General features: G+C 32.6%; 3 protein-coding genes across 3 annotated transcripts; all 3 read left to right on the top strand.

Moving 5' to 3' along the window:
- Positions 1-4670: 4670 nt before the first annotated feature.
- BNAA04G07130D lies at positions 4671-6456 on the top strand. The gene is made up of 4 exons (XM_013891213.3): positions 4671-4907; positions 5486-5593; positions 5685-5789; positions 5978-6456. The coding sequence occupies exons 1-4, from the start codon at positions 4796-4798 to the stop codon at positions 6202-6204; spliced, it is 552 nt and encodes a 183-aa protein (XP_013746667.1). The 5' UTR covers positions 4671-4795; the 3' UTR covers positions 6205-6456.
- Positions 6457-7102: 646 nt separating this feature from the next.
- Positions 7103-7723, top strand: LOC106448183 (uncharacterized mitochondrial protein AtMg00810-like). The gene has a single exon (XM_013890108.1). The coding sequence runs from the start codon at positions 7103-7105 to the stop codon at positions 7721-7723; it is 621 nt and encodes a 206-aa protein (XP_013745562.1).
- Positions 7724-13094: 5371 nt separating this feature from the next.
- On the top strand, positions 13095-15459 carry LOC106445854 (oleoyl-acyl carrier protein thioesterase 2, chloroplastic-like). The gene is given in 6 exon segments (NM_001315669.1): positions 13095-13584; positions 13823-13956; positions 14047-14160; positions 14361-14456; positions 14555-14711; positions 14811-15459. Coding segments are annotated over 6 exon segments (1101 nt in total). The 5' UTR covers positions 13095-13257; the 3' UTR covers positions 15084-15459.
- The last annotated feature ends 257 nt before the right edge of the window (positions 15460-15716 follow it).

Below are 15716 nucleotides of genomic sequence, written 5' to 3'. Positions count from 1 at the left end.
CATGGTCATATTAGATTTAAATAAAAATATGTAATATAATGAATTGAAAAAGCTATAAACAAAAAGATACCTATTCATCTGCTAAAATCATCTCGAAGGAATCACTTCCAGAAGGTGGGTTTTGCTTCCATAAATGTAAACATTCCACTTGAATACGCCAATTGTTTTCGAAAGGTCTTAGTTTTGTGAGAGGAGCAAAAGTCGTCAGCTTAGACATGTTTCTGTTTTTTGTTTGCTTTGATATTTTTTTGACGAAGGATAGATGAGATATATATACTTAGTTTTGTCAAGGGTAGATTAAATAGGAAAAAAGTAACACATGATTATGGTAGTTATAAAATTAATATATATATATATATATATATATTTTTTAAAATTACTAAATATACGTCTTAAATTCTAGAGAATACTTGTTGTGCAAGTTTTTAAAACAGAAACTGATGATTGTGTTAGTTAATTGATATCTTTTTTTCGATATGGTGACTGCGTAAAAATAGGATAGAAAGTTTTGATGTTGTTTATTTTTCGAAAAATGAATATTTAGTTTAGATTTTATGCAGTTAATTGTCATTGTGTGGATATAGGAATTGTTTTTGGAATGTTATTTATTTTTCGAAAGAAAAAAAAAACATAATTAGTTTCGATTTTGTACTCAGATAAAATCTAATCTAATTTTTAATAATACTAATGTAACCATAAATCGGTTTAACTCTTTTAATCGCTAAACCATACATTGATTAGATTAATATACACAATGTTGGTCTGCATAATGAAAATGATATACAACATTTTAATTTGACTGATATCCGACCTTCTTCTACATAATAATATTTGATTATATCATGCTTAAGAAAGTTTCGAGGTGAGGATAGTGATTGTGACATAATATAAGTGGTCATAGGTTTTCACGGTTTGGTGTTTAACAAACAGAATATAAATAGTGATTGTAAATTGGGCCAAAGGTATAGTAAGCCCAAAAATATATTCAGTGACTTTACGGTGTAATTGTTAGGGAAATAATGGTTTAGAGAAAGTATAAAACTACTGTGTTTTGATCAATGACATAGGATTGTAATTATTGAGAAAAACTCACGGTTAATATTTATTTGTACTCCTGTTTTAATAGATTAGATGGTGTTTAACAAACAGAATATAAATAGTGATTGTAAATTGGGCCAAAGGTATAGTAAGCCCAAAAATATATTCAGTGACTTTACGGTGTAATTGTTAGGGAAATAATGGTTTAGAGAAAGTATAAAACTACTGTGTTTTGATCAATGACATAGGATTGTAATTATTGAGAAAAACTCAGGGTTAATATTTATTTGTACTCCTGTTTTAATAGATTAGATATTTATATTAAGAGTGTTTTGAGTATAATAATTTGAGGTTGGGTTTAAGAATTGTATTATTTTAAAATTTTGAGTGTAGAGCAATTTTTAAGATTTTTAGATTTATGTAGAGAATATTAGATTTGAAGTTTAATTTATGAATTTAAATATATGGGGGTTTGGAGTTAGGATAAGATTTGAGTTTTTTTTTTTAATAATAAACTAAAAGTTTATATTAAGGTTTGATGTTTAAGTTTGAAAATATTAGATTATTATTTAGATTATATTTGGATGTAAGTTTTAGGGCTTGAAGTGTGATGTTAAGGGTTGGTTTTAAAATTTTGAGATTAAAAATTTGAAAATAAGTAAATTTTGAATTTTTTTAAGATTTGGAACTAAAATACGAACAGTATGGGGTGTTGAATATAATATGTTAGTGTTTATATTTATAATATGGAGTATAAGGTTTATATATAGAGTTTATGTATGGATTTTAGGGTATAGAGTTTGAATAAAGATTTAAGGTTTGTGTTTTGGAATTTAAAGAGCAAAATTAAAAGGAATAGCTTTGAGTTTAAGTTTATAATTTCAGGTTATGATATGAAAAAAATAGAGTTCTAATGTTTACATTTAGAGTTTAGGGTTTAAAACATGTTTAGGGTTAAGATTTCAAAGATTAGAAATTGATTTTTCATAACAGTTTTAAAAACAATGCTATCATAATGTGCTATTGAAAAATAAAAATAAATTATGTCTTGGTGCGTGGCTAATTGTCACCTAAATATTGGCAGTATTAGTGATTTTCTGTTCCCGCTTACTGATTTTACACAACAGCATTAATAAACTGCTATTAATATAAATTTGAATTTTTGTGATTTTTAATAGCAGTTCGTAAAACAACGTTATCATAATGTGCTATCAATACCACTTTTTTTTGTAGTGAGTCAACACCATGGATTCAATGAAGTGCAGCTGCTCAACACTTTCTTTAGAGGCATCGCGCTGGCATATCAGATGGTTCTAGACTCAGCTAGTGATGGAAATTTCAACACTAGAAATCCAGAGAGGCTGTGTGGCTTATTGAGAACTTGGCATCCAGCAATAACACCAAGAACAGTGATTTCGGAAGAAGAAAATCAGTCCCTGCCCGAGGGAAGGAGCAGTTGGAAGATGTTAAAGCTAAGCTGGATAATGTTCACAAGCTTTTCAAGAAACAAGTTAGCTTTGCACAGGATGTAGAGGCTGTAGATGTCGACAGTGACATGGACGAAGAGGAGGATGTGACCTTTGTTAGTGGTTCAGGCCTTCAAAATCAGAGGTCTGAAAATCAGAGTGGATACAGAAACTCCTATGGCAATGGTCAGAAGAGTAGATACAACCAGAATTCATAGTACCAGAAACTCTACAACAACAACTACAACAACAGCAACAACCCTTATGGAAGTTCTTACTATCAGAATCAACCACCGCAGACTCGAGAGAGCAAGATAAAGTCCATGCTTAATCAAGTTCTTGAAGGTCAGCAGAAGTTAACGGTGAACTTCAATAGAAAGATTGATGTTGTCTACACAGAGTTGAACTCAAATTTTGAGTCTTTGAACACACATGTGAGGAAGTTGGAAATACAAGTGGTTTAGATAGGATACACTATTAAAAGACAGGAGGCCTTCATGAAGGATAAAGGGGATGACTCGCTGAAGTACCACGTGAATGCCATCATAGATGATGATTCTGTCAAGTGGTTAAGGAGGAGAAGCTTCAGGAAGGAGACTTTCAAGTCGAAAGCTCCATGAGTTTCGGCGGTTTACATTGGTGTCGAATGATACCAAGTCACGAACATCGACCAACGGAGAAGGACGAACATCGATCGACATCAGTTTCTCCACATTGATCAATAGAGGAAGTTGCATCATGCGCAACCGGAAAAATTCTGACTCACAAGGAGTTCGCAGCTAAACACCCTTATCCACCCAAACCCTTACGCATCAAGAAATCGGACATCGATCGACACAAAGAGCCCGATGCCAATCGACATCTAGACTCGACCGACGATAGACACAACTCACCCAGCATCGATCGAAGACAACTTTGATCAACATCTTGTATTAGTTACTCTTTGATCATATCGGATTTTGATGCTAGATTTAAGGAATATCAATTACTATATAGATTTTTCAAGTTTTTGTTTTATAATTTAATATAGTTTGATATTTATTGGATACGTACAAAGTCGAATGGGACTTAATAGTATAAGGTCACGTATTAACGTTTCCATATAACTGTGCTAATATGTATATTGTTTAGTGCATAATCCAAAATATTTATGGAACAATCTTATATATTAAAACAGAAGTCACAACTTTGATTCATGTGTGACTTTTTTTAAAATGGACTTAATGGATATATTCCTATAAAATCATGTTACATTTAATTTTTAATCTATCATTTAAATTTTGGGCCTACCAAAATTTTTTATTGAGCTATCAATAATTATATTTAAACAACTGATGATCCATTGGATTTATAGATAGTATAAATTAAATAGATATAATTTAATGTTGTAATATTATACCTCCATATGTTAATTATTTAAATATTTGTCGATGTTAACTTTTAAAATTATAAAGATTTTTTTTAAATAACAAAAATCATATTATCTAACAATGATTAATCTTTACTACCTTAAACCAATGAAAACAAAATTTAAACTATATAGTTTATTTTTAAAATTAAACAAAAACTAAATGTTTAATTATTTACTCGATAATATAAATCTATGAAGCGAAAAGTTTAATTTTTAAAAACTTTCTAAATTTGTGAAATGTTACAATATTTTTGAATATGACAATAAAACACTATTTTACTAATCTTTATATATATAGTTACAATTTTAATAATGAAATTATAATCCGAAAATGTATATATAAAAGAAGATACAAATACATGTGAAAATTTGAAACAATCTATTTTATGAAAAAAATATACCGTAAACTTATTATGTTTTAAAAATTGATGACATATATATATATTATAATATATACCAATTTAGAATTTAAAACAAAATGTTTATATAAAAATTAATGAAAATAAAAACTCGCGCTGTTGTACGGGTCGAGAACTAGTGAATGTTTAAAGGGTGCATTGCATATGATATGTGCAATGAAGCCAGAGACGTAAGGCTTCGATGAATCATAAGATTCGGTTAGGACTGTATTTGTATTATCAAACTAATGGTAAAATATCAAAGTTTCAAAAAGAAAAAAAAAACTAATGGTAAAATTGTAATCATGGGAATGATGTCTACATTATATGAAACTTTATGTTAGCTCAATTGTATGATCATACGAAATATGCGTTAGTCTTAGAGGTGATTAAATTACTAAGTTGCCATTAGTGCTATTTGTTCGCGGGGGTCAACCAAGCCGAGTCACACCATTTAGCAACACAAGTTGGAGTGTTCCGAAATGGAGTCGGAGGATCCGAAACTCTCAGAAGAGGCGATTCAGCTTCCGACGTCAACGATCGAGCAGCCGCCTTCGTTATCGGAGCGTTTATTGATCCCCACTCTTCTCGCAGGTTTCGACCTTTCCACTCTTGATTCGGATCTTTAGAGAATAAAAGTTTTTATCCTATTTGTCGCTACTGATGGCCGCATGAGATTCATTCCTAGAAGCAAAGAATCGTACCTTCTAGGCATTGGTATTGATTGATTGATTGATTGCAACTCTTAACTGTGTTTTTGAGATTTCTCTTTTAATGGATGTATATAAGCTTTTCTGTATAGGGTTTTAGACTTATGTGTTTTGTTTTTGAATTTTTGATTTTTGGGAATCATATAGAATGAAATGATACATTGAATCATATATTGGTACTGCAGAAACTTTCTGAGAATTGTGATAGTTGGACTTGTGATTTTGCTAAGATTATTCTCTTGGCAACATGTAGTGTATTGATAAAGATCTCAGCTTTATACTTATCTTCTAAGGGCTTATACTACAGTAACATTTGACTTTTAGTTTTAGCATCACCACTTTTAGTTTTATGCTATCTTTTGAGGGTCAGCTTTATGCTATGCTTTTAAGGATTCAGAGGACCTAAGCTCTGCGTTGCTTAGAGATTAGAGTGATCTGAGATTTTGTATTTATCCAATGCAGGAGCAATAGGGGGCGGAGTTGGTTTACTGTCAAAACGTAGGAAAGCTCATCCCAATATACCAGCTACATATGCTACTAATTCTGCCATCGTTGCTGCTTGCTATTGCGGTAACTAATAACCTCTCTGCTTTGACAATGAGACTCTTTATTTTTTTTTTTCCATTGGTTTCAATAAGAAGTGATCTTTTCCTTTTCGCAGGGGTTCGTGAATTGGTTAAAGTAACTAGAAAATCACAAGACGATGATTTAATGAATTCGGCCATCGGTGGTCTTTTCAGTGGTGCTTTATTAGGACGACTTCAAGGTTCGTTATCTGTCTGAAGAATTGATTGTCTTTAATTTCTATAAGATGTGCTTCTTTTTTACTTCAATTTCGTTACTTAATTCCTGTGCTTAATATATTACCTCATTTTATGTTTGCTGAATGGATATTTGTACACATTTTGGTGACCTTGAAACTAACATTATAGGAAATATTCACGGTGTTTGCAGGAGGACCTCGTGGTGCATTTCGATACTCTATAGCTTTTGCTACGTTTGGCACAGCATTTGATTATGCTAGCCTTAGATCAAAACCTTTTTTAGAGAGGGTGCGCAACATGGATTCAATCACGTTACCTGTGTGGTTTCCTATACAAATTCTCGACGAAGAAGCCCTTGCTAAAAAGAAAGCTGAGGAACAGAAACTCTTCCCAAGATTGAACAAAGAAGAATCTTGACATCCGATAAAATCAGTTTAAAAACTGGGTTTGTTTATTTCGTCGACGTAATTCCGGTTTTTCTAGATGAGGAACCTTCACATTTTTGTTTCTTATTCGTTACACTATAAGAGTAGTTGTTTGTTGGCCTACAAAGTGTTAACTTCTCGGATTGCTTTTGCTGGCTTGTGGTTCTTGAATTTAGGGTCGCTATAGTCAACAGTTATGTGATAATATTTTGGCCATTATCATAAATAAATTTAATAACTAAAACATCATTTTATAAAGGTAGTTTTTGACATTAAAAAATAAAATCAAAGTATTAACCATTTTTTTCTTGTTTTTTCAAAAAATTTTACCATACTTAAAGGAAAATTGCACCCTATAACAAAAAAAAAAATAAATTAAGTAAATAACCAAATCTCATTTCTTTTTCCCTTTTTTTTCTTTAATTATATCTCTCTACTCTCTCTTTAGATAATTAATTTTCTTTTGGCATAGACTTTCAAGAAGTCTTCGCACCTATAGCAATATAGCAAGGATAGAAACAGTGAGATTTATCATCACTTTGGCTGCATCTAATGGCTGGAAAGTGCATCACCCGTCAAAACATCATTCCTTCACAGTGATCTAAAGGAGACTGTATATGTGACACAACCTGAAGGATTTGAGGTATAAAAAGAAATGGAAACAAAGTGTATAAATTACACAAAGCTTTGTATGGTTTAAAACAAGCTCCGGGAACGTTGAACGAGAAGCTAAACAACGTTCTTCAAGCACTCAAGTTTCATCGATGTCATAAGGAGCCGTCACTATATCAAAAGTATGAAGAAGGACATACGATTCTAGTGGCTGTATACTAGACGATCTTCGCATCATAGGTTCAAGTTTAGACATTATACGAGAATTCAAGGCGAGTATGGCGCAGAAGTTTGAGATGACTGATCTCGGAAGTCTGACATATTATTTAGGGATTAAGGTACATCAATGCGAAGAAGGTACTACGCTCAAACAAGAACAGTATGCTGAGAAAATTTTAGCTGAAACCGGCATGAAGGATTGCAATGTCGTACAAGCACCTATGGAGTTTGGACTGAATTTATCAAAAGCAGAAGATGAACAAGTCGTAGATGAGAAAAGCTATCGGCAAATGATCGGGTGTCTTAGGTATTTGTTGCACACGCGGCCTGATCTTTCCTTCAGTGTAAGGATATTAAGCCGTTATATGCACAAGCCGAAGACATCACACACAGCAGCCTTGAAGCAGATATTGAGATATCTAAAAGTGACGCATCGCTACGGACTGTTCTTCAAATGGATGGTAAAGTCGAAACTTGTAGGGTACAGCGACAGCTTTCACAACATAGATGAAGATGATGGACAAACCACCAGAGGTCATGAAGTGATACCGCTTATCTTAACGCATGTCCAATCAGTTGGTGTTCGCAGAAACATAAAAAAGTGGCTTTATTTTCATGTGAAGCTAAATTCATGGCTGCTACTGAGACTGCTAAACAAGCTATATGGTTGCAAGAGTTAGTTGAAGAAGTCACGGGAAAACCATGTGGAAAAGTGATGATCAAGATCGACAACAAGTCTGCAATCGCCCTTACCAAAAACCTGATTTTTCATGGAAGAAGCAAGCATATACATAAGCGGTATCACTTCATCAGAGAATGTGTAGAAAATGATCAAGTCGACGTACAACATGTACCAGACAATGAGCAAAAGGCGGATATCTTAACTAAAGCATTAAGAAAAATCAAATTTAAAGAGATGACGAAACTTATTGGAGTTCAAGATTTAGAAGAAGTTAACTTCAAGTTTTTTTTTTTCTCAACCTAAGTTAACTTCAAGTTTAAATGGAAGAATATTGGAAGTAATAAACTTGAGAGTTAACTTGGAGCTCAAGTTATACTTATCCTAGTTGAGTTGTAATTAGGATAAATTAGGTTTAACTAATGTGTTCAGGAAATATATAGATCTATAGGGAGCTTGTGACATAACTTATGAGTTTGAGAGAACTTGCGAAAACTTAAGTTTTAAGAGAATTTCTTAAGCTAATAAAAGTGATTCTTATTGATCTATTGAATTTATACTTTTGAGGTTAAACCAATATATGAACCTTCAAAATTTGAAGTTTTGAATTTTTTTACCAGAAAGCAAAGAATTTTATTTTTTGAAGCTATAGAGTGTTTTGAAAAAATGCTCTTATGCCTCGTAAAACAGATACAATAGTATTTTTTCGTCTTTTCTCTTCCTATCTCTCTCTACCCTCTCTCTACAAAACTAAATTCTCTTTTTTGTTTATCTATTTAACAAATAACCCCTTAATTTAAATGTAGCAAGAGTTAAAATTACATTTTAAACTCTAGAAATATAAACCCATGCCAGGAATCAGACTATCCGAAGTTAATTTATCCCATGCCCCCAATAATGGAGTGAAACCAGACTACCCGAAGTTAATCAGACTACCCGAAAACAGATACGATAGTTATAAACCTACTAATATTTCCATCGAATCATTGTGTAAATCGCTTATTATGTATAAATATAATTCACTTTGAACAAAAAAAATAGAAAAATATATTCACAAAAGATAGAAAATACTTAAACTTATCCTTAATTAATCTGCGACTAATCTCCAATTTTGTTTCACTCGTTAGGTCTGGACCACCCGACTCACCAGTCACCACTACAGTAATTTCAGACATAAATACTAAACATATAGAGCGGTGATGAGGTCACGTGAGAAATCAAAACAGAGCTTTCTTGTTTTTTTTTTCTTGGAAACAAATAAATAGTGTGAAGTATGAAAATTTATATAATGATATATTTTCATGTTTAGTATTTTTCAATACAAACTTTGTATGTTACTCATTTATTTTGTGTTTGTCAGATCATTTATAGATGGTTTTGGATCTATGGTTTATGCAATCGTTTATTGTGGCATCAACAACACAATGCATATGTATTCGTATCATATTATTTTATATATGACAAAACTTAGTAACTTGGATATATATTTTTTAAAGATTGGTGTTAATAACTTAAGCTCATATGAATCACCAATGAAAAATTACTCGTTTAAGTATTTTTAATTGCATAGTTAATACTCAAATATTGTATACACAAATTAATTTCAAATTATTCGTTAATTGCGCAAAATATGATTATAATATTTAGCCGGTAAAATGTTAATTTTCTGTTGCGTTTATTGATATGGTTTGGTTGAATAGTTTAATATATATAATTAGTTAAAGAATAAATTTGTGCACACAATATTAAAGTATTTTAAGATCATTTCCCATGTATTATGTATATACATTTTTTTTTTGCTACGGTGTATATACATTTCAAAATGTATGAATAAAAAAAGTTGCAGTCAAAATATTTGAGTGTAAAATTTTGTATAATTATATTTTACATTTTCAATACCGTTTCTTTTCTTTTTTGACTAAAAATAAAATTATCCAATACCATTTCTTAATACAAACTTTGTATAGTAACTCATTTATTACACGTTTGTAAGATCATTTTACACTGTTAACAATTAGTTGAAATATATCCATAAATACTATTTGTATTAAAGACTAGGGTCGGCCCGGGCTACGCCCGGATTTTCTGTTTAAAATTTAATTATATATTTAGTATGTTTATTTTTAATATATAAATTTTAGAATCTATTATAAAAATATAAGTAGCTATAGACATTTAGAAAATAATTTTAAATCATTCATTGCTTTTGTCTTAGGCAATTCAAGAATTTTAGTATCCAACTTCTTTTTGGTCATAGGAAACTATATATAAGGTGAAGAGCAGAATGAACAAAAATTAATTAAATCTTAGTTATGGTATTTAATTGGTTGAATTGTAAAAATGTTTCATTTCACTTAAAATTTTATAACGTTTGTTTCCAATTAGTCTCTAAATCAGCTCTTTAAAAATTGTATTATATTCAAGATCAAATAACTTACAACTATGTTATTAAAAATTACAGACTGAGATCTTGCAACAAAATTTCTGCATTTACAATCCAACTAATCGGACTCATTATCTAAATATTATTTATCGTATTTTTACTAATTTGTCTTTTCAAAATTTTGTTCCACTTCATCCAAAGTCTATTTTGTTGTAAATGCACCATTTATATAATATATAATCAATTTTGAACAATGATTATAATCCAATTTGCATCTCAAAATTTGTTGCTGATTAAAAAAGCTATCACCAGAGTATAACAGACTTTGTGTTGCGGTTTTTATTTATATTGCAGTTGTCAAACAATAATGCACTAAATCAGAATATGTAACTGAGGTTTTTTTTTTCTTAGAACAAAACAATGTAAGACAACCAAGATAAGCTATTTAATTATGTCTGATCATGTTTCACTTTTTTTCACTTTCGTTTCCAGGTTCGAACCAAACATGGCTGACTCTGTGATATGAGTTATTTTGTATGCTTCCGGAGATGATTTATAGTATACAATACTGGTGAATTTAATTTGGAAAAATAGTTTGAATTGGAGAAAAAGTGTTGGACTAACATATTTTAAGAATTTAAAAGGGTTTTTCTTATTCGTCACGTGGTTCCATCATATTTTGTTTAACATTTTTTTAGTTTAAAAAGTTTAGTTTTACTAATTAAAAATACATGTTTGTTTTAAAATTTTGTATATGTTGTTATATTTTAAATCCAAGTATATCATGTTGTTTGAAGTTATGATTTTCAAAACAAACGACATTGGTTCATTTTAAAATATGATTTAACACTGTTTTTATTAAATATAATAGATTTTCATATATATATATATGGATATTGTTTCTTGTGCAAATGATTTTTCACATATATTAACAATTTACTGTATATTACCACATGACCTTAGTAGTTTTATTTTCATATATTAATATTCTTATTTAACTTCAAATTAATTATATATATAATATTAAAAATATTATGTAAACAATTTCATCTTGCATTTTACCAAACAAATGATGAGAAATAGCGAGGGTATACATTTCTGGAATTTCTTTGAAAAAGAACAACAGTCCCCAGTAGCAAGATGCTCGCTGGATTCATTAAACTCATTCACTGAAATTATGACATTATGTCAACTGCAGAGGAAACATCAGCTACAATTTTGAAGCATTTCAATTCTACTTAGATACACATCTTTATATAATGTTATTAGAAAGGAATCTTGGAATCAACAAAACTAAAACTAATGAATCTTTCAAATACATCATCCAGCTTCCCCATTTCTTCTTTGCTTCCAATGTTAAGCGTAAGCTTCTGTAAGGTATCCCAAAGAAAATTTGTCTGATGACACCAAACCTTGGATATAAGCTACTGTAATAAACTAAACATGATATGTCTTTCGAGTTACCTTAATTTAGTTGGATATTTGTACTCTCTTGTGACCACATGATCATTTTCCTCCAGCTTGCTCATCAATGAAACTCATGAGTGCATACTCATACATAAGCCTAACCTTTCTATTTTTGCTCTTGGTGTCACGTGGGTACACGTAAATCACACCGTATAACAAAGTCCTATGAAATGTCTCCGACCAAAGTTCTAATGTACCTTGCCGAGTAAGGTTTCCCACTTGGACCTGGGTCCTTGAGATCACCAATGTACTACTTCAAATTCTCGTCCCACAGCTGGTAGTTCCCTTCCTTGAAAGAGTATATTTTCCGGCCTTGGGGATCTCAATGTTCTCTTGCGTGATGACGTACTTACTGTACATTGGGTCCAAGGTGAAGGTGAAGACACCTTTGCCTAGCTTAAGAACAAAGATGACACACATTAACTATACACCATTGTTCTTCTGACCCAAGCTGCAAGCAACACATAGCCAAACATCAACAAATATTATGTACATTGTGTATCTTTTAGGAGTGGCCATGTGGAAGGTGAAAGGGAGCGTAGTTAATTACAGAGGAGATTTTGTCAATGATACACTTGTCATTGGGGCTTTAGATACTGAAGATGGAACCGGTGGAAACTGCAGTGTCGATGTTGGAGGAACCGTCGAGAAAATCGAACACAACTATGTAGTTGCTGGAGCAATAGTTTAACATGAGCAATCAGAAAGAAAAAGATCAAATAATTAGCGACCTAAGATGGGTATCATCAACTCTTCCCAATAGAAAAGTATTCTATCAATTAGTCTAAGATGATTCCTAGATTTGGACAATGTAACAAACACACCCTCTCAAAATCTATATATATAAAGGCTTGCGAGATTCTCTACATAAACGCACTATGTGAGTTCCCCATTCTATTGGAAAGTAAGTTCCTAGTGTTCTTAGGAGTTGTGAGCATGATGTTTACCATAACGGAACGACACGAACAGAACTCCATCTAGAGATTTTTCACGAAGATGCATCTCACACAACACTCTAAAACCCCCATTGTTGATTGACCTAATTGGAGCTCGATCAAAAAGAAGAACCCTAGATGCCAGAAGTCGTCATCCTTGAAAAAGTCGAAGGCTACTACGGGGCAAGCTTTTGTTTTGGTTTCAGCCCATAAAATGTTATTCAAAGCCCATAACAAAAACTCTGATAAGTCCATAACATTAATGAAACGATGAGTTTTGATAATGGGACAGGTGTCACCCTGAGGATGAATGACTTAATGACATGGCAGCATAGGAAAGATGTAAACACTTCTTTATATATATAAATAGATAGAATGTGACATTGAAAAAAATAGTTAAAGAATGTGAAGCTCATTTCCCATGTATTATGTATATATACACTTCGTTATTCAAAAGAAAAAAAAAAGTAAATACATTTCAAAATTTATGGATACAAAAAGTAAAGTTGTAGTCAACTACCCATAATAAATAGAGCGGTGAAGAGGTCACGAGAGATGAAAACAGAGCTTTCTTATTCACCACACATGCGTCATTGCCAATTGGCGAAAGAACCAGCTTTTTAATGGCAATATCGTAATTTATGAATCTCCACCTTCCTCGTTAACATCGAGCTTCAGATACAACACACAGATCCCTGATTCTTCTTCTATAAACCAAAACCCTCAGAAACCATAAAAAAGGCATCGAAAATGTTGAAGCTTTCGTGTAATGTGACTAACCACTTACACACCTTCTCCTTCTTCTCCGATTCCTCCCTTTTCATCCCGGTTAATCGCCGTACCCTCGCCGTCTCGTCTTCTCAGCCAAGGAAGCCGGCTTTAGATCCTCTTCGGGCAGTTATCTCCGCCGATCAGGGAAGCATCAGCCCTGTTAATTCGTGTACCCCGGCGGATCGGTTCCGAGCTGGTCGATTGATGGAAGATGGTTATTCTTACAAAGAGAAGTTCATTGTTAGAAGCTATGAGGTTGGGATTAACAAAACCGCCACCGTCGAGACAATTGCTAATCTCTTACAGGTTCGAATCACATGTTGTTTTTTTCTAAGTTTAGGATCTGAATGGTGACTGCCGTTTGAGCAAGCGTTTAACTGCGGTGCGGTTTTAACAGTTATAAAAATGTATAGATATATAGTATATGTAGAGATTTTTGTTAGGCGGACGGGTAGGACGATGGTCACTATTCGAAACCTTAGTGTATGCAAGGTGGTTATGTCTTGATTTTAATTGTTAAGCATGAAAATATATATATGTATAGGAGGTGGCATGTAACCATGTTCAGAAGTGTGGATTCTCGACCGATGGATTTGCCACAACACTCACCATGAGGAAATTGCATCTCATATGGGTCACTGCAAGAATGCACATTGAGATCTACAAGTACCCAGCTTGGTATTTTCTTTTCTTAGGCTTCTTTGACTAGTTGACACTTTAGAGGTCGGAGTTTGTAAACCTCAGAGCTTTTTATTACTTGGTTAACAGGAGTGATGTTGTTGAGATAGAGACATGGTGCCAGAGTGAAGGAAGGATTGGAACGAGACGTGATTGGATTCTAAGGGACTCTGCTACAAATGAAGTTATTGGGCGTGCTACAAGGTTTGCCAAAAACAGATTTGTTACTACTATTCATAAATTCATTTTTTTATCTGCCTTCAATCAATATAATAATGCAAATCACTGACATTAGTCGCACAACAGTAACTCCCATATACGTTGCTTATTTAGTTATAAAGACTTATGCATATTCTGGAACCTGAGCTTGTTTTTGTTTGACAAATGTTACATGGGTCTTACAGCAAGTGGGTGATGATGAACCAAGACACAAGGCGGCTTCAAAGAGTTACAGATGAAGTTCGGGACGAGTACTTGGTTTTCTGTCCTCGAGAACCCAGGTGAAGAAGAATCATCATGCTTCCCTTATAATTGCTAGTTAAACAGTTAATATTTAAGCATGTGGATCTCAACCTGTTGTTCTCTGTATTTCTCGTAGACTAGCGTTTCCAGAAGAGAACAATAGCAGCTTAAAGAAAATCCCAAAACTAGAAGATCCAGCTCAGTATTCTATGCTAGAGCTTAAGCCTCGGCGAGCTGATCTGGACATGAACCAGCACGTGAATAACGTCACCTACATTGGATGGGTGCTTGAGGTGAGTACCTTAATAAAGCCTACAAAACGTCTATCATTTTAATCATACATATGAGCTAACTAACTATTAAATTTGAGTTTGGTTCCCTGGTAATGGCAGAGCATACCTCAAGAAATCATTGATACGCATGAGCTTCAAGTTATAACTCTAGATTACAGAAGAGAATGCCAGCAAGATGACATTGTAGATTCACTCACCACCTCTGAAATCCCTGACGACCCGATCTCAAAGCTTACCGGGACCAACGGATCTGCCACGTCAAGCATACAAGGACACAATGAGAGCCAATTCTTGCATATGCTGAGGTTGTCAGAAAATGGCCAGGAGATCAATCGTGGAAGAACACAATGGAGAAAGAAATCCTCACGATGATTTTCTTATATGCTTCTCCAGTGTTGGTGAAGTTCTTGCTTCACGTTTATAGTTTTATTGTGTCTTTTGATCAGATCTGTTGTGGGGTTAGATGGTACTGGATTATTTGTGTAGTGTGGCGTCTGTGTTGTTCGTTTTCTGTCCAAATTTTGGGCTTTAAGCCAAAACGTTTCTTAGGTCTGCTTGTAGCTTTTCATAAACTAGATTTGTTCATCCAATTATATATGCTGAGTTTCTCTGATGAAACTGGGTATGTGATGTTGGAGGCAAAATTTGCACAATTAAAATTTGTATTACATAAGTTTTTTGGATAAGCTAAAGTTGTATGCAATGTAATACTTTTTTATTTATTGGAGATTAATAATATTTTAAATAATAAATATAAATATACTAGATCATGTAATAGTTACAATAAATACTAGATTTTGACCAATGGCCGTTTGACGTCAAAAGAAAACTAGAATTTGACCGCGATTTTAAAAAGCAGGATAAGTTTTTTTTTGAAAAAATAATAGAATAATTTATACATTCTATATTATTTCTTGTTTGACATGTGTACATAATTTATTTAAATTATTGTCCTATGTGTGCTAACTTTTTGGATTTTGAAGAAATTATAATTTGTTAAATTTT

This window comes from Brassica napus, chromosome A4, assembly GCF_020379485.1.
Source record: "Brassica napus cultivar Da-Ae chromosome A4, Da-Ae, whole genome shotgun sequence".
NCBI lineage: Eukaryota > Viridiplantae > Streptophyta > Magnoliopsida > Brassicales > Brassicaceae > Brassica > Brassica napus.
This window is presented reverse-complemented; position numbering and strand designations above follow the sequence as displayed.

What these genes read in the sequence shown, in the direction of transcription:
- LOC106448183 (XM_013890108.1), top strand. Translation starts at nt 7,103, where the DNA reads ATGGCGCAGAAGTTTGAGATGACTGATCTCGGAAGTCTGACATATTAT.
- BNAA04G07130D (XM_013891213.3), top strand. Translation starts at nt 4,796, where the DNA reads ATGGAGTCGGAGGATCCGAAACTCTCAGAAGAGGCGATTCAGCTTCCG. An exon ending in GATCCCCACTCTTCTCGCAG is followed by an intron (nt 4,908 to 5,485) that starts GTTTCGACCTTT and finishes TATCCAATGCAG; the next exon opens with GAGCAATAGGGGGCGGAGTT. An exon ending in TTTATTAGGACGACTTCAAG is followed by an intron (nt 5,790 to 5,977) that starts GTTCGTTATCTG and finishes CGGTGTTTGCAG; the next exon opens with GAGGACCTCGTGGTGCATTT.